General features: G+C 39.7%; 1 protein-coding gene across 1 annotated transcript; it reads left to right on the forward strand.

The window, feature by feature from the left end:
* Positions 1-1,436: 1,436 nt before the first annotated feature.
* On the forward strand, positions 1,437-19,048 carry NMU (neuromedin U; the record flags this gene model as incomplete). Its single annotated transcript, XM_080344041.1, has 9 exons — positions 1,437-1,575; positions 4,854-4,912; positions 8,704-8,751; positions 8,850-8,909; positions 9,455-9,484; positions 9,591-9,641; positions 13,621-13,695; positions 17,675-17,728; positions 19,013-19,048. 9 exons carry the CDS (start codon positions 1,437-1,439, stop codon positions 19,046-19,048), a joined length of 552 nt encoding a protein of 183 aa, XP_080200167.1.
* Between the last annotated feature and the right edge of the window lie 464 nt (positions 19,049-19,512).

A 19,512-nucleotide genomic window follows, 5' to 3' on the forward strand; every position in this document is an offset into this window, starting at 1 on the left:
AGGATTCAGACAATGTACCTGTTGGCGCAAATAGGATTGTGTGTTTAACGGCTACTGCTTTTGCCTATTAACAGGAATCTGCTGTAAACAAAATTTACATTTCAGATGTAAGATTATGGAGTAATACACATCCAAGCATACAGGGAAGATTTTTTTTTTTTTTTTTTTTTGCTTGTTTGTTAGTTTTGTTTTGTTTTCTGGTGAATGGAAGACCAGAATTTTTCTGTCTGGAAATGTATCTCTTCATCTTCAAAATCTCTTTTAACACATTCTTGTGCAAGCAGACTCAGCAACATTTTTTCAGTCTGCAGTATTAAAACACATTGCACAAAAATGTAATTTGTGGACTAATCAGAACACTTTCAACTGAAAATGAAGTTTTATTCGAGATGTATCTTTTTTTTTTTCACTTTTCTTAAAACACTCTGCATCTGCGTGGGTACAGAATGTTTACAGGTATCTCACCGTTGAATTATTAAAGACTGCAGTTTGTTTTATTTCACAATCTATTAAATATTTAACAAGAAGTTAATAATAAAAATGAATAACAAATTAAATCTTTCCTTAAGCCAAGGCTCGGAACACTGATTCATGCATTTGAATCAGGACAGATGAGGGAGATACCTTTCAGTGCTGATTACTTCCCATTTATGATAATGTCTTCTAAATAACTGTCTTCTGCTTCTGTTAACAGAAAAAAAATGCAGTTCCTCGATTTGGATTGTTTTAAAACAACTCTTTTAATGAGGTAAGCATAAATACGACAATACATACAAAATACAGGCTTCTTTAATTTATGTACTGATCTGATAACTGGTTTTCCACTGACAAAAGGGTTGGCTCTGTCCTCAGCCATATTAAGACAAGTTTTACTACTGAATCTGATAGAGAAGATACTTTTATTACTAAGAAAATTTGATACCATCTTAGCATGCTGCTTGACAAAGCTTTCAAAGTTTTGATGGCGTGTCAAAATGTTCAGGGTGGCAGAGCACAATTTGTAGCACCTACAAGTGATAAGGGTGAAGGCAAAGAGCAGATAGCAATGCCGTAGGGACAACTCAAAGTTATCTTTGATCTCACAGTACCAGCCACCGCTCTTGTCAGGCAGCTTTACTCCAGCACCCACCGTTCACCCCCCGGTCAAAACCCACCGCAACCGTCAAAAACTGCCCAGCAGGGACACCCACCGCCCCGGCAAGGGTCATACGTGGATCTCCCGCCCGGGGTGCGAGTGGGGCTGAGTCACGCGGGGGAGGCGGTGGGGGGTCTGGACAGGGGCGGCCGGTGGGCGGCGGGCAGGGCGGCTGACGCGCCCTCCCTGACTCAGGCTGATGCTCTTCCACGTGTCAGGGAGATGTTAAAGGTTTGGGCAGGGAGGGGGGCATGCCCAGAAGAGCTTCTGTCAGGGTGGCAGCGCAGGGGACACCGCGGCCATGGGAACCCTCTGCCACCAGCAGCCCCCCGCAGCCCCTCCACGGCGAAGCCCGAGGAAGGCAGGGGACGGCGCGGCGCTGCCGGGCTCCCCGCTGCTTCTCCTCCTCCTCCTCGCCTCCTCGATGTCTGCTTGCAAAGGTGAGCAGCATCTCTCCCGCAACCCAGCCCCGCATTTTTTTTTTGGGGGGGGGAAGGGGGTGTCCCCAGCAGTCTGCCAGCCCCGCCAGGGTCTGCACAGCGAGGGGCTGCTGCGCGCCGCCGCCTGGAGCCCGGCGGGGCTGGGGGGGCTGCGGGGCTGGGAGCGGGGCAGGGACGTGCAGGAGGCAGCAACTGCCTGAGCACGGCTTCGGGGGTTGGTGTTGGGGGTTTCCCTCGCGTATCCCGGCAGGATTACTTTGTCCTGACAACTCTGCACTCCAGAGAAGTGGGGAGGTGGGTTTCGTTAAAAGGGATTTCATTTCATACAATTTACTCTGGTTTAAAAGCTAAGAAAAGGGAAAAGAGGTGTATCGCTGAGTTGTAGGAAAATTTAGGACCCTCTGGTCCCTGGACCCTCTGCTTCAAACCTGAAGCAAGATTTATTGCGTGAGGAATGCCTGGAGGAAGAGTTAAGTGGGAGAGGATAGAGCCGCTGAGTGGCTTAAAGCATGGAGCTTGATTATCTAGATTTAATTTGAAACGTTGTCTTGCACCTGAAAACTGCTGGTTTTGTAGCAGAGTGCTTGTGGAACGAGCACAGCTAATGGGCTTTTTAACAAAACATACTGTCTTTTCTATTCTGTTTTCCCAGTCCAGATAGATTAAGCACTCACACCTCGTGAGGTAACACTACAAAATAAGTTACTGTGCAAGGAATAGTTCTGCTTTGTTTGTACTATATGGTATGAGTGTATGAGCTGCTTTCATTAGGAGCTTTTCTTCTGATTTATTGTGGGGTTTTTTTCGTTTGGTTGGGTTGGTTTTTTTGGTGTTTGTTTTTTTTCCATATCAAGAATCAAAGAAAATCAAAGTACACCATACATGACATTCTGTTAAAAATAAACTCTGGAGATACGGAAGAGAGGAGGGAAGGAAAAGGATGGCAAAGAGGTGCAATGGCACACAGTATTTCATCATTGTTCTTAAAAAAATTATTGCCTGGATCTCCTGTAGGGAGAGCAGCGGAGGGAAGAGAAGATTTAAGAAGTGAATCCCAAGTTGAAAGCTGAATGAAGTTGTGCATCTGGCATTCTGCTGCCTTGGAAGAAGCTGAGTTTTTAGAAGTCATCAGACTATATTGTAGACCATCAGTTTTGTAGGATGTCCTCCTATATGCTCCTTTTGAATAGGATTGTTTTCCTCAATAGCACTCTTTTATTTTTTTTCCCGTCATATGGGTATTTTGTGTCTATTACAAGATAACTTACTGTTTCCCTGTGTGTGCTGTTGTGTGTAAATGATTGAAGTCCCAAGGGCTGCAGCACTGTTCTGGATGGGGTGATAAAGGGACACTGCTCAGCACTGGGGGGCACATAGTCCCAGGTGTGAGCACAAAACAGATGGGACTGCACATGAAACAGGAGTTTTGTGAATGAGTTAAGAAGAGTAAAGGAAAGTTGTGAGCTAGTGAAATAATTACATCTCCTCTGTCCAAAAGTTTATGCTCCGGACAACATTGACAACAACAAAGTGCAGGCTCTAATATTTAGGCTTTATTGCCTGTTTCCTTAAGCTTTACAGGCTATGGGACTTCTGCTCACCCTGGAAAGCCTTGGGAAACAGGCAATGGTAGAAACAGTGTTCAGTAACAGGCAGATAAAGGTTTAGTGGGTAAGGTGTGTTAATTTGAAGTGTTGCCCAGTCCCACTTTTGGCATCCAGGGTACCAGTCCCAGGCAATACTTCCTCAATTTTAACATTTTAGTTTAAAAATTGGGAACAAATGAAGAGAATTCTAGCACCTTTAATTTATTTGGTGTTCTTTCTTGAACAAAAACAAACATCCAATAAAGCAAATTTTAACCGAAAAGCAGTTTTCTTGTGATGTTATCCCACTTCTACATGATGTAAAATTAAGAACGCCTTTTTCTTTTTTTTTTCGGAAGCATCCAGAATTATTACTCATCTTAAATCTGCGCCAGTAGCAAAATGTGGTTTTGAAATCCACCCCTAAATGCCTGGAACTAGCTACTGTTGCAATTATTGTTATTAGTGGTACATGCAAAACCAATTGAGATGATGGGCATTCATACACTGCTAACCTGGCCATTCTAGCTAAGTCTGCCTTCACCTCTTTGGTTAATTTGGTTCAATTATTTGAAAAAAAAATGTGACCACAGGTAATTATAGACTGTTTGGGAGGTTATAAAATCTCTAGTGACCTGAGATCTTTAAGAACAGTGTATAAAAGGGTCAGGCATGAGTAATGGGCAGCAGCTTTAGGCAGGGGGATAAATTGAATTACTTTCCAGGGTTTCCTGCAGTGCTCGGACTGTAGAGATAAAGCACCAGTCTCCACCCCAGTGAGTTACAACACATCCCCTCACCAATATGCTTGTGTGGCGTCTACTGTACTCACAATTCAGTGATGCTCATTTCTCTTATTTAGAGAGACTCTACTAATACACTGCTATTAGAAATATATGTCCAGATAAAATAACAATATGGAAAGGTGGGTATTCTGGGCACTGAGTTGGGAGGGACCCAGAAACAGTGACTTTCAGGTCTGCAGCCTGGGTAGGCAGAGATGGAGAAAGGAGCTGCCCCCAAGCCAAGCACGGCATCACTGCAGCACTACGCAATTAATAACATATTTAATCTTCTAAGGGACTGAGCTTTTCCACATTACATATACCAGGCAAAGACATGCACTGTCTATCACCTTTTCGAAAACACTATATCCTTATCATTGCTATTATTCATATGCAAGTGTATGTTACATAGCACTTGTTTAATTGTAACATACAACAAAGCAAAAGGCACGATCCAGATTCTCAACTTGCTGGAGGTGAGCTGAGTTTTTGGAAAGCTTGAGGCTGTAGCTGCTGGAGTGTGTTTTCCTGAGCAGGTCATAGCATCTGAGAGCTGCCCCACAAGTTTTCTTGCCTTCTACTTATTGCTGAGAATGGGCTAATGTTAGCCTGACCCTTGCTGAAAGCTGGGTAACTTCCACACTAGGAGATGTCAGCAACTGTATCTGCTTTGTGCTTGTGAAGAAGCTTCCTGCTACGGTGCCGCAGGCAGGAAGCACCGGACAAATCCCACGACACCTGGGGCCACAGGCCTCCTTAGACCATACAGCTCTCAGACCTCGCAGTTAATAATGAGTGTGCTGGGTATCATATCGTGGTCAAAGTTTTTATTGGAATCACTGACATGGGATACTTGTACAAATGGCCTTTGCTGTACAGCATTGCTAAGCATGGTTTGTGGTTCCAGGTGCACCGATGCCACCCCAAGCACTTGAGGCAGATCAGGATTTGCAGCTGTGGAAAGAGGTAAGCAGGATCGGCCCTATGGCAGACTCTCATTTCTGCTGTGTACATCCTTGCTACAGTCACACCTCAATCTCCAGCACTTCTCTTGCACGTAGTTCAGGTGCTGCTTCTTTCAGTCCTGCTTCTCTTGCACTTCTCCTATCCTGACATCAACAAAGAGGTGAAACATCTTATTTTCCAGGTTTTCTGAACAGTTGTTCTAGGAAGATGTTGAAGCTGCATGTTGAGATGTTGTTTGGAGAACTACATTTGATAACAGTTGTTGTAAAACTGTCAATGACCAGGCAGTCACTGTCCCTGGAAGCAACACTGTATCCCACCTGGTATTTTCATAGTCTGTACAGGATATACAGTAATTTTTTTCCAACTCATCCAATCTTCTTGCTTCTTCCATTCCACACACAGGGCTGGGATGCTATATTTAACTCTATCCTGGCCTCTCAGTTTACTAGGTAAGGGATAATGTACTGTGTCAATTAGCCCCTCTAACTTTTTGCTACTGATTGCTATCATAACTTCTACTGTCATCTTTGAAATGTATATTTGTTTTGACTTTAGGATGTGACACGTGTGTTAACAAGGGTTCTGCATAACATGCAGAGAGGGTCTAGCCTGCACCTTGCATGCCCTGGCGTTGCTGTAACCTTTAAGTATTCTGTTGACATTTAGTTTTGTCTAATAGCTTCTGATAATAATAAAAAGCAAGTGACTCACCAGGGATACCGATACAGAGAGTAAATTTCTTCCTATTGTGGCCACTGCAGGAGACACATCCCTTGCTGCCAGTTCCCCTGAACTCATTTCAGAAGCCTCAAACACCAACATATTTCTAGACTGACACTTGAACAAGCCCTGGTGATATTTATGTCCTGGGCGAAAGTGGTTTTTTTGAAAAGTAAGGTCCTGATAGCTTTTAGGAGTTCATGAAAAGGAGTTATTTACATTCTGGATTGAAAAATGCTATTCTGTACATTTCTGCATTTATTGCTAAGATTCACCGGTTGTAACACAGGATTTGTCCCTACACTAAGTGTAAGGCGACGTTTTCATTGATTGTGGTTAACAAAAAAGTATGCATAAGATACTAAATTCCATGTAAGATTGTGTAATGTAAGCAATATAAAACTTACCATTACAACAAGAATCATGCAGGACTGGGGAGGGTCTAAGGAAAAAGGATTAGTTGCATTGTTATATAACCTAAATCAACCTGATTACAGAATCATAGTGGTTCACCAGAGTTTCTTAGAGTGAAAAGAATCAGCTCTTCCCCAGTTGTTACTTTATTAGTGGACCATTCGGGAGAAGTTGTGTCTCTAAATTAACCCAGTATTTCCCAGGAATGACTCTGAATGTATAAATATGGGAACTCTGTAACTAAGTGTTGTGTTCCTTTACTGTCTCTCACATCCTTTTGTTTCTTCGTTATTTAACCAACCCCAAACAATTCACAAGTTCCCACCCTCAGGCCACATTTCTGAGATAGGAGAGAAGATTACTAAGAAGATGCATCAAGGATGATAGAAACTATTACATTTTAATTTTTATTTTCTGTGGCTTTTCCTCAGCCCTTGCTTCATCCACATAGGTTTTAGCTGAGGGAGACTTTGCCTTGCACTGTGCCCAACACAAAGCAGTCTCTGGCTTGTCCTGCTACTGAATGATGGTAGTTGTCTAAGAGTCACCTCCAGCTACAAACCAAGCACATATATGAACAAACAAAACCAAAACAAAACAAGACCAAAAAAAACACAACCCTTCACCAAGAAGAAACAGCAAAGTTTTAACTTAGGCTACCAAAATGACTTCAGCTTGTTTTGTCATTCGCTGCTGATTTCTCCTTCTACATTTTCTTACTCTGAAAGTAGTGAAGCTGAACTAATATACCCAGAGATAAAAAAACTGCAAGATGAAGGGAAATGAGAATGGAAAATATGTGTTACCAACAAAAACTATCTGAAAGGGGAATTCTGTGAGCTATTAGCTTTCCCACTATCTCCGCTAATGCTTTCTCATAGATTGTCTCTAGAGAAATGAATCATCTCTTGTCTTGAAGTACTCAGATATGCACTATTTGTTTATTGCTTTTTTCATTTAATGTTTTCAATGCTAAAGAGTGTTGTTTAGGGCTTTTTACCTATAATGAAATAATAAGAGTCATTGCATTGCCTACTCTTTATTAAAAACAAAAACAAAAACCAACCCACCACCACCAACAACAAAAACGCAAAACAAAACACCAAACCCAACACATTTCTTTATGCAGTCTGTGAACTAGATGATTGGCAATGCTTTTTGGCACCTAGACAAACAGTATCAAATATTCAATGGAAGAAATGGTGCATAACAATGCAGGCTGCTATTGATACAATTTTAAAGTTATATAATGAAAAGTTAAGCCTCTTCTTTCATTATTATTAAATCTTCAGTTGGAGTACTGGCAATTTTTTCTTTTCCTTGCAGGATCTTCTGAGATTTCAGCACTGACAATATTACTTTCATAAATTCAAATACCCATAATTCCATTTATTCTTCCTCCCCCATGAATAACTGTTAAAAATATTCAGTGTTATGGGACTCCTAGAATCCCATATTAGAAAAGAGACAACAGGAGGATGTAATTAATTGTCTACACAAGGTTGTGAACAGAAGGGAGGCAATGGGTAGGAATTCATTACTTCTCCCAAGACAAGATGGTGATAGCACCGCATGAAGCTGGTTTTGAAAAGACTGATCCAGACAAACACAAGGGGTATTTCGCACAGTGTTTAGGAAACCCTCACCACAAGACATTGTGGATGCTGAAGGTTTACAATGGTTCAGAGAGAGATTGCTCAAATTCACAGCACAGAAATCCTGTGTTTGGAGAGCATGGACTTTACTAGACCACTGGTCTCTTTTTAAGCTCTTCCTGGGTGGCAGTGCATGGCCATTTTTGGAGATAAGATGCAGAGCTAAGCAGACATTTATTTTGATCCAGCTGAAGTGGCTGGTGGGGGGTGGGTCTTCTTGGTTTGTTTTGTGGATTTGTTTGTTGTGGGTTTTTTTGCATCCATGTGTGTAACATTCCGTACCGTGCCGACATGTTTAAGTTCAACAGCAGTGACTTCTTCCACAGTGCTCTTTGAGTTTAGATCCCTTGAAATATATCAAATATATCTCTTAGTAGCACTGTGATTTGGGAACCACCTCCTTTGAACAAAATCTTGTAAGGCTCCTCATTTGCCAAAGAAATCAGTGCAGACCTCAGGTGTTGGCTGCTTGGTGACTCACATAAATTGGCTGGCATGCATAAGTTGTGCTGGCATATATCATAATCAGTTAAGAGATGCGTGTGTCATATACCTGCAGGGATGCAATTGGAGGAGTTGTGTTTGAGGACTGCTCACTGAATCACTTGCTTTACCTTTGTCATTTTCTTTGCAGTTTTGTATAACCCAGTGATATCACAGAAGATATTTTATTTCATAGCCCATATCCCACATGCTTAAAATAATAACTTGAAATATGACTTAGTTTGAGAAGGTTACAAATAAGAGGGGCATGAGGCAGGTATAAGAATAAAGGACACAGATACATATGTGTTTATTCAGATCAAGCAAGTATAAAGATTTTTACCTTGTAAAGGGCTTTTTCTCCCTCTTGAAGGCAAAATATTTAATTAATGTACCTATAAAGATTCCTTATGGTGGACAACCTTTAGCTGCACCAAACTGTTTCTGAAAATACACATATTTCACTTATTTTTATTAATCTGACTTTTAAAAAAAGGACTGTGTGAATTTTTACAGATAGACGATGCATGTTCTGCCTACCTGTCCAGAGATTCTCAGCCTCAGGTGAGTCACACTAAGGTTACTTTGCTATTTTGATACTATTTGCTATATGCAGTAAGATTGGAAGTGTGATACCTGAATTCATGTTTTCTTTGCATTAGGCATCCAGTGCACTGGAAGAACTTTGTTTTATGGTCATGGGATTTCTCCAGAAACCAGAGGTAACACACTCGAAAGACTACTTAGCATTTCTGAAGCCTGATCTCTCAGTGTGCCAGAGTCTACAATGAATTCTAAGGACTCAATATCTGAAGTGCCACTTGGTGCTGGAAGTAATACTATCAGTTCTTACTCTGAAATGCTATGTGTCCTAATCCAACACCTGTTAGAAATAATGAGGAGATTTCAATGTTTGGAAAATAATGTCCAGGTTGGATATAAGGCTTTCTGTGTTTTTATTGCTCTAGATTAGAAGAATGATGAGCTCTCAATTGAGAAATGAATTTACTAAGGAAAGTATAGGGATATACAAAGAAGCAACCACTAAACCCATCAACTCTTCTGGAGAGTAATCAATGCTCTCTAAAGAGTTTGAAAAGAGCAGTCACATTGATAAGCAAAGACACATAATAGATCTGTCAAGGAAGGATGATATTCTAATCCAGTACTGAAAAGTTTATAGTGTAATCAAAATTGCCCATTGCTTTTTTTTTTTGCTTTTTTTTTTAACAAATAAAAGCTTCTCTACTGATTATTATTCCTACAGGGTTTAGATGAAAAAGACAACACCAAAAGGGTAAGATTTCTATGTATGTTTTATGATCACACTAAAATTGTCAAGAAAATAGTAACACCCTTGCCCTGTTTTGTAGTAAAACCCCACTTTTAATTTTTTTGAACAGTTCTTATTTCATTATTCTAAGACTCATGACTCAGGCAACTCAGACAGCATGGTAAGTGGCACAGCATCTCCTTGTGAGTACACATGTGCTTTTGTGTAAAAACAAGGTAATGTTCCTTTCTCCAGTAGTCTCTCCAACCATATAGCAAGCTCAGAACTGGGAGCTTTGTGTTTGAGATATACGATGTGTTTTAATAACATGGGAGAGGATCATCAATACTGGCCAAATGTGCAAAAAAACAACCAAACACCCATAGAATCCAAACTGCATCTTAATCTTGTAGTTACAACATTTAAGAATCAGATCAAATGCTTATTTTTGGTACTGGAACATAACATATGCAGTGAAACTGTGGATTTATAGAAGCAGAGAACATGACCATAAAGATAAAGAATTATTAATGATTTTTATTAATTATTAATTAAACTTTGTGTGTTTATTTGTGCATGTCAAATATGTATCAGGCAAAATAAGTCAGACTTTGGATTATATTTCAAATGAAAAGTATGATTTTAAAAATAGCCTAGAATTGTTGCTATAAAAATATTCTCATAAGCCAACAATATAATCCAAAGTATGTGTGACCCATTCTTCCTTTTATAGTGCAAACATAATTCATTATTTCTGTGTATCTATGTGTTTTTTATATGTACAATAGGACTTTGAGAAAGTTAAACATATTCGTCACTGTAGGGAGGAAATTCGCACTGTCAAAGCTCAATTAGAATTGAAGCTGGCCAGTACTGTGAAGGACAATAAAAAAAGGCTTTTTAAAATATTTTAATGGCAAAAGGCAAACTGGAAGTAACATTGGCCCATTACTTGATGAGCATGGTCACCTTATTAACAGGGACATAGACAAAGCTGAGACATTTAATGCTATCTTCACCTGGGTCTTCAACGCTGGTGATGGACTTAGGAACCCACATAACCCAGGGCTGGAAAACCATGACTGCGAGAATGATAAATTCCCAATTAATCCAGAACTTGCATGGGATTCGTCACTCCAGCTGAATTCCTACAAGTTGATGGAGCCTGATGGGATTCATCCAAGGGTGCTTAAACAGCTGTCCAACATCATAGCGAGAACTCTCTCCATGATTTTTCAATGCTTCTGGGAATCTGAAGAAGTTCCAGTTGACTGGAAGCTGGCAAACGTTGTCCCGGTCTACAAGAAGGGCAACAGGGATGACCCTGTCAGCCCCACTTCAGTGCCTGCCAAAATCATGGAGAAGATTGTTCTGGAGTTATTGAAAAACATCTGAATGACAACACAATCATTGGTCCAAGACAGCATGGCTTCATGAGGGGAAAGTCGTGCTTAACAAACTTAATTTCATTCTACGATAAGGTTACCTACCTAGTTGACCAATGGAAGCAGTTCAACATGATCTTTTCGGATTTCAGTAAAGCCTTTGAGACTGTCTCTCACAGTATCCTCCTGGACAAGATGTCCAGCATTCAGCTGGGTAAACACACAATGCAGTGGGTGAACAATTGGCTGATGGGCCGGTCTCAAAGAGTTCTAGTAAATGGAGTTATGTCAGGCTGGTGACCAGTCACTAGTGCGGTTCCACAGGGATCCATCTTAGGGCCAGAGCCCTTCCATGTCTTTATAAATGACTTAGACTGAGGACTTGAGGGAATACTTAGAAAGTTTGCCGATGACACAAAATTAGGAGGAGCTGTCAACACTCTCAAGGGCAGAGAGGCCCTGTAGAGGGTTCTGGACAAATTGGAGAACTGGGCAATCACCAACTGCATGAAGTTCAACAAGGGCAAGTACCGGACCTTGCACCTGGGACATGGCAACCCTGGCTGTACATACAGACTGGGGAATAAGATGCTGGAAAACAGCTCCACAGAGAGGGATCTGGGGGTTCTGGTTGATGGCAAGTTGAACATGAGCCAGCAGGGTGCCCGACCAGCCAAGAGGGCCACTCGTGTCCTGGGTGCATCCAGCACAGCATTGCCAGCCAGGCAGGGAGGTGATTGTCCCGCTCTGCTCTGCACTGGTGCGGCCTCACCTGGAGCACTGTGTGCAGTTCTGGGCACCACAGGATAAAAAAGATATTAAGCTGCTGGAAAGTGTCCAGAAGAGGGCTATGAAGTTGGTGAAGAGTTTGGAGAGGAAGCCGTATGAGGAGCAGTGGAAGTCACTTGGTTTGTTCAGCCTGGAGAAGAGGAGACTAAGAGGAGACCTCACTGCAGTCTACAGCTTCCTCACAAGGGGAGGAGGAAGGGCAGGTGTGGAATTCTTCTCTCTGGTGACCAATGACAGAACCCAAGGGAACGGCAGGAAGATGTGCCAAGGGAGATTTAGGTTGGACATTAGGAAAAGGTTCTTCACCCAGAGGGTGGTGGAGCACTGGAACAGGTTCCCCAGAGGGGTGTCACAGCCTCAAGCCTGACAGTGTTCAAGAAGAGTCTGGACAATGCCCTCAGACACATGGTGTGAACTGTGTGTTTGTCATATGCAGGGACAGGAGTTGGGCTTCATGGTCCTTGTGGGTCCCTTCCAACTCAGGACATCCTATGATTCTATATTAATTTTTTCTCATTTCTTAACAATCATTAATGTCCATTCTTGCCTTGTTCTTTACATTTCTTCAGAAATATGTGGTATATTTCCTAGAAAGTGATATTGGTGGCATTGGGGTCAATGTTTTCATGATAGAGCAGCTCTGGAGGCTTTAATGGTGATCAAGGCACAGTGAAATGGACTATTTCTGCTGCTGCTCCTGCTTCAGAGGTTATTGCACCCCCTTCATCCCCATCCCCAATACCTTTACCCCTGCCTGCCTCCAGAGATCACTGCTTTCTCACTTCTTCTGCTTAGCTGTTCAGGTGACTATTTTCTAGCCCAGTTCTCAGAGACCCTAACTTAGGTGAGACCCATCGTTGTTTGGCTTTATTAACTTTTCTGAACTAACTGCAAGACAGATCCCAAGTGGCCAGCTGGGGTGACCTTTAACTCCTTCGCTACAAATCAGACCTCTACTTTTCAGCCATTCTGATGCCACACTGCCTATCTTAAGCAGACATTGCAAAATTGGGTCCAAGTGGGCAAGCTTATTTTATCTATTAAATATATTATCAGTTCAGCAACTCTAATTATTCCAGAAATTCTATTTCCCTTTATCACTTCTCTAAGAAGAGTTGTATAAAAAAGGGATTATTTTAAAATTGTGTTTATATGAGTTGAAAGTTGAAATTGGTTGACAGAACATGGGTTTTCTACTTTACTTCTCTCTGTGGACCTCTCTCCACAAGCCCACATCGTTGTGTTTTGCCAGGGCGGCACTTACATTTCGCACTATGCCACTGTGCTTAACCAGCCTGTGTGCAAGCATAAAGTCTTGTTGAAATCAAGGAATTGCAGGATTTGAGCTTGTCTTTTAGGTAGAGTAACCAGTGCCATGGTTACAAATTTTACTTGAGAATTGATCCCTCTTGCAAACTATTTTCTTGTAAAAACAAACAAAGCCAAAAAACAAAACAACAACCACAACAAAACACAAACAAACAAAAACAGCCAACCAAACAACCCACAAAAACCCAAAACCCAACATTTGTCTTGCTGCAATTTAAGTTACTTTGAAGTAAAATCAACTTTTCAGTACAATGGAGATCAAAGCTGCTAACTTCCATTGGCAGATAATAATAGAAGTGCTAGTAGGAGTGGTGTATTCCTCTGTACCAATCGAAGAGGTGGACCAAAGTCTGAATAATTGCAATTGCCTGGGCAAGAAGTCTGTAAACAGTTCTGAGCTTTCAGTGAGTCAAGGTGAGGACACATAGCTTTTCCCGTCATTGCTGTTTGAGTCCCATTCATAGTGTAAATATAAATGTTGGCTCCTGTTTGTTGTCAAGTCAGAATGTTTAAAATTATGTTTCTCAATTAACATCTTCAGTTCTTTTTTGGTGCCTCTTTGGTCCATAAGTCAATATTGCGGGAAGAGGCTTTTTTTCTGCATCATAAGGTTCAAATTTCATTGTTGCTCATATGTCTGTGTTCGTGTCCTCTCAGTCGTCTGTCCTGCATCCCTTGCTGCAACTTGTTCCCCAGCTAAATGAGAGAAGACTGAAGAGATACGAAGAGGACGTATGTATCTTGAACTCTGCATGCTTGCTTTCTCACACTTTGTGATTCATCAGCTCTTCTAAACGTGTCCTTGTAGACCTTTCTGCTCGTAACATTTTTATTTTCATGATTTAAAAGTAACTCTATAGTGTTTGGGAATGAGTCCAGGGCGGGCAGATATAACTTTGTGGCAAAAGGCAAGCATTTTATCAAGCTACTTTTGGAAGTTATATTATTTTCATCAGATTTTTAAAGTAGAAATGAATGAATGAATGACTATGAGTATTACATATTTCCTTAGTAATTTTTTCAAGTGGCTAATTTTTAAAAGTCCTGTCTCCTATGATTTGTATTATTGTATTCATAACTAGTAGTACATGGAAATATCAACAGTTAGAATTCCAACCATAACTGCTGTGATAACCAGCAGTCTTCAATTTGCAATCATGACGTGACACTTATGTTTACATGTTAACCCAGCTACACACAGAAGCAAGTGCGTAACTAAGGTTGTTATTTCAGTGGGACTGTTCACATGCTCAGTGACAGGCTCTTTGCTACGTAAGAATCGTAGTTCCACCTAAAAGTTTGAATGTAGAATTTGTGGCACTTTCAACTCCCATGTTGAGTAACAGTAACCCATATTTTGTGAATTACAGATACAGGAATCTTCTAGAATAGTCAGTGCTATCATAGGTAATTGGATTAAAGTAGATGGTGCAAAAACTTCATCAATCCTTAAGCAGAATAAGGGTTGTAGTCTGACTAGGATTTGTTTGAAAAGGAATGGAATACAGTCACAGTTGTATAATAGTAACATTTTTAAGAAAGAAGGTGTAATAACAAAAGCCTCACTAGTTCAGGCTATATTTAATCAGTCCAGTAACCTGTGTGAATCAGTGTCTTGCTGTACATAGACAGGAAAAAGGTGGAAGGACCAGGGGAAGTGTGGAGTGATCAGTCCTCTGGTATCCTCCCTAGGTTCTGGCAGGGACATCCTAGAGAACTTCTGAGCTGAAGGCTTCATCTGGACTATTATGTAAAATATGTAAAATAGTTAATGAATTTAACCTCCTTCGATGTTGTGGGGTTTTTTGTTGTGTTTTTTGTTTTGGTTTGGTTTGGTTTTTTGGTGTTTTGGTGGTTTTTTTTTGTTATTCTTTGTTTTTTTACTATGTGTTTTAAATTATTATTTATTTTGGAATATCTTCTAATTTGGCATTTAGGCCTAGAAAGTGAAGAGCTCGTTAATTCCCAATGAAGACGTGTAATAGTAAATACATACTTGCATTCATTTTCTTCTGTACAGTTGAAGCCAAGAAATGACATGGCCAACACTCACAGAATATAGCCATTTTAAAATATTAATATAAATCTAAGGAAACAATGAAAACAGCTCTAAACTGAATTGCATTTTATAGAAAGCAACTCTTTCTGATTTCCTGTTCTCAATTCCTGCAGTGAATATCAGTTCCCTTGTTAAAGGTGTTGTTTACTCCTGTGCAGTGCATAAACACCAGACATTTACAATGGCTAGCACCTTCTGGAATCCATGTCCTTCACACACTCTGTTGGTTTTGGTATTTTTGCATTCACCTTATTTGTTTTAATGTCATAATAAATCTTTGAAATTAATCCATATTATGCTTATCGTATTTGTTTGTTTATATTTCAATATAAGAGTTTAAAATCCATTCTAAATGTTACTGCTGAGGCCCATAGCAGTTTTTAAGAAAATTAAGAAAATACTGAAATAGTCTGCCATCAAAAATAATTACCGTAATTATTCCCTGAATGTGAGGAAGCTATAAATCTGTTTTTCCAAGAGGATCTACCAGATGGGCTGATGGGGATATGGCCTGGGTAAATGTTAAAGCCAGTGGAGGATCAGAACAACCCTGCCTCAGATGAGCAGAGGAACTCCGGCCCTCCACGGATCAGGCAGCCCCCATGTCCCTGTGGGCTGCCCACCTTTGGCTGGACTGTCTGACCCTGGTGTCACACAATGTGCTTCAGAAAGGGTCAGCTTGCTGACTTTTTTCTTTTTTCCTAATGCTGGAAAGAAAACCAGAGCCAGCTGTACATGAACACACTCAGCTCTCTCCCCAGCCAGACAAGGAATTGAGAAGGTGGATTGGTGAAGGATGCTTTATTACATTTATTATTTTCCCCAGTTTGGACTGACATCAGATTTTGTCATGAATTTGATTCCTCTTGAGCTCCATCTTGACTCAAATAATGTGATCTAAGAAGCAGCAAGAGCACTTTATTGACAAGTCAATCTAAGAGATGAAACAAGAGAGCTTAGAAGGCAGGCACTAGGCTCTAAATAAACATACTTCTTCGTGAATACATATGTTTCTGTATACATGTATACATGCAGGCTTGTGAATATACATGCTTGTACACTATAGCATGTATTAGTTATTTTGTAACATTTCCAAACCCTTGGAAGTTCAGAAGGCATGGCTTATAATGAAGACATATTTTAGCCTCAGCTGTTTTCTAAAACCAACCTTCTGACATGAAACCAAACAAGGAAAATGTAATCTTCTTTAAGGGGTGTCTGGCTGTAAGCAGGGAATTGCATATTAACATAAATCACAATTCCTTATTAGTAATTGTACTCTTGATTCCTTTTATGTTCAAGATCAACTTCCTTAATTTGCAACACTGCCTGTTTTGTTTGTTTTTACTTTTGTTGACACATAGAATATGAAAGGTAGAAAAATAATGAAACGTAACTAAGACACTCAAATGACGATGTACAAGACCCCATTAACAGACAAACTTTTAGCCTTTTAAAGATAAGAACCTATAGTATTTAATGGGTATTCCAGGTGATGTTAGAATGAGGTGGACAATACATATAAAAATAATGCAGATGTTTTACATGCAGCAAAGAAACTGAGTATAGTGGTGTACCTGATGAACTAAGTAAAAATTAAAAGCAAGACTGAAAAATTATGTATAGTTTAAATTCTACATCCTTTGAAAGCTTCACTGGGTGTAAGCTACTCTTGTGTTTGGAAATGATGGGAGCCACCCTGTTTTACACAATTCTTACTGCATTAGAATAGAGCATGGAGTAATTTCTTTCAAAGATAACTCAGATTATGATCCTTACCAAAGAGATCATATGAGTCCAGTTTTTAATTGAGAAATACTGTAATTGCTAAATAAATTGAAGTTAAATTTTATGTTCTGGTAAGCACAAGACTTGAACTATTTTGTTTGTCAATTGGCCTGTCTCTTCACCTGCTGGGCAGACACTCTTATCTGATATTAACACAAGCAATGAGAATACTCTGTTTTAGTTTATGTGTTCTCTAATCATGAAGGTCTCATTAAGGCAATTAGATACGTCATGCTTTGTACTTGTTACAGTTAAATGGAATTTCTGCTTTCTTCATCCTTCATTCCTCCCTCCTTGCTGTACAGTTCACTAGATGGTTGTTTCTCAACGTGGGCAGCACAGATAGGATAGAACATCATAAGTGCTGGTCTTTTATTTGGGAATTAACCTGGGAGGGCTGATCATGATACACCTCTGGGAACAGTCTGGGATCTCATTCCTGGGAGGAGCCCAAGTATTTCTGGTGTTTTAAGCTTTGTATTGTTGTCCTTCTGCAAGGTGCAAAGACCAACTCTATTTCATCTGTAGAGACTCTGCTATGGTGAAAACTCTCCAGTTGTGTTTGGGTAATGAAACCTAGAAAGTCAAAGGCAAAGGCTGCTCATCATAACTAGTACCATTCTAAAGCAATCTGAACTGATCCAAAACTTGAGGTGGAATTTGGCCTCCATTTGTGTGTTTTCTGCTGTTTCTACATGACAACACGAATTTCTTGTTATTGATATGGAGAAATATATAAAGTATGCCTTAAGGGGCAAGACTGTATAGTACTACTGAAGAAATACTTTTAATATGTACACATGCAACCTCTCTATATGGATTCGCTTACAAGAGTAAATATGATTGAAAATACCTCTTTTTCAGGAAGAGCTTAAAGGACCTGGAGGGATTCAAAGTAGAGGCTACTTTTTCTACAGGGTATGCTTTGACTTTTTTTCTTTCCATTCCGTGATGAGTGTTACAAAAGCAAAACTTAGAGAAACCAGTGAATTACAGTAAGAATTACTGTGACTGAGAAAACTTGTTTCAGTAAGAGCATCCCACCATTTAGGACTGCTCAAGATCTGCTCCAGACATTTTCTTGGATTAAAATAAAGGCACAGTAGGAAGTTTTTGTACATATCTTAATATTTGTGTATACATGATACCATGCTGTGTCTTAATAAGTCATTGGTTATTATGTATATAATTCTCAGAGAAAGTTCTGGAAAATATGCCATCTGGACAATCCTTCCAAAGCACTGTTCAATATGGTATGTTTGCATGGGATATAAATACAATGCCACGCTTACATACTGTACTAAAACAGATACTGGGCCTGAGCTTCACATTTTCCTTGTTTTGACCAGTAAGGTTAGAAACTAGATACAGAAATCCTCTTGAGAATGAAACTACTTTGTTCATCTTTGATGCCATAGAGCCTTTTTACTCTATTTTTGCAAAACTGAGCAAGTTAAAGATGGCAAGTCAAACTTAATAATAATTCTCTTGAATTTGGTTAATCTTTTATTTTTCTATTTAATTAAGAAAGTGCCTAATTAAAAGAAGGCAAGTTTGTATAGTTATACTTCTTATATATCAGGATTGGATCTTTAGAGTTCTTATGACAGGTCAGAGTTATGGGTAATATTAACACGGATGCATTCATGCTAGCAGAGTGAAAAGCAAATTCTTATTAAGCTCATCAAGAGATTTCTTTTCATCAGCTTTAGCAGACATTGCATCAAGTTCCTTTGTAGTGCAAAGTATTTCTGAAATTATTATACCATGGTGAAAACGGAGAAACTCTTTGCCTATGTTAAAGAACACAGTCTAAAAATAAAACCACTGAGTAACATGTATTTCTTTGTTAATTACAACAAACACTTATAATGCAATAATAACAACAATCTGGAAGCACATCTTAAAATGCAAAAAGAATGAGGGATAATGGTCTCTTAGAGTGACTTCTTATGGCTTTCTCCTCCTTATAAAATCACACAAGATGGGTATAATTCATTCTTCAAACTGTATACAGTAATTTTTACTGCATAATTCTTCTCCAGAGGAGGAGACAATAACTGGCCTCAGGTTTATCTTTAATGATGATCACATTGGCAGAACTGAGAAATTTCCCAATTCCTATACATACCAAGTTGGGTGGGGCTTTGTTACTGAAACCAGGCACTTTTATACAGTGCTTATTGGATATTTGTCTTTCAGCCACGCAATGGAAGGAGATCAGTGGATTTTCGCTAAGAAGGTATTTATTTTATGTTTTTAATCACAATCTGTATGTAACTTAGTTTATTTTTATACAAATAGTGCACACTATTTATATTGACTAGTCTCATCAAGCCTTTAACTGTTTTGTCAACTCAGATTTCTGCAGACAAGCTTCTCCTAGATGTGCTAAATTCACCTATCTTCAGGTGAAGTGACTACAAACTGTAGGTACTCAAGTCCCAGAACTGAGAACACAAAGCTGTTTCAGGCAGCAAGAAATGGAAAATATCCCAGATCTGTAAACAGTCTGGAAAGTTAACAATGATGATAAGTCTATGTCAGGAAGAACTGATTCAACTACCTATCAAACACATAATAACATCCTGGGGGTAAGCCCCCTGTTCGTATACAGAAAAAAGTCTCGTGCTAAAACTGAGTACAGATTTCAGGATTTAATTTCAAATCCTTCAACTCTTTGAAGTGATATGAAAAAGTTT

Source organism: Nesoenas mayeri, assembly GCF_963082525.1.
Source record: "Nesoenas mayeri genome assembly, chromosome: 4".
Taxonomy (NCBI): domain Eukaryota; kingdom Metazoa; phylum Chordata; class Aves; order Columbiformes; family Columbidae; genus Nesoenas; species Nesoenas mayeri.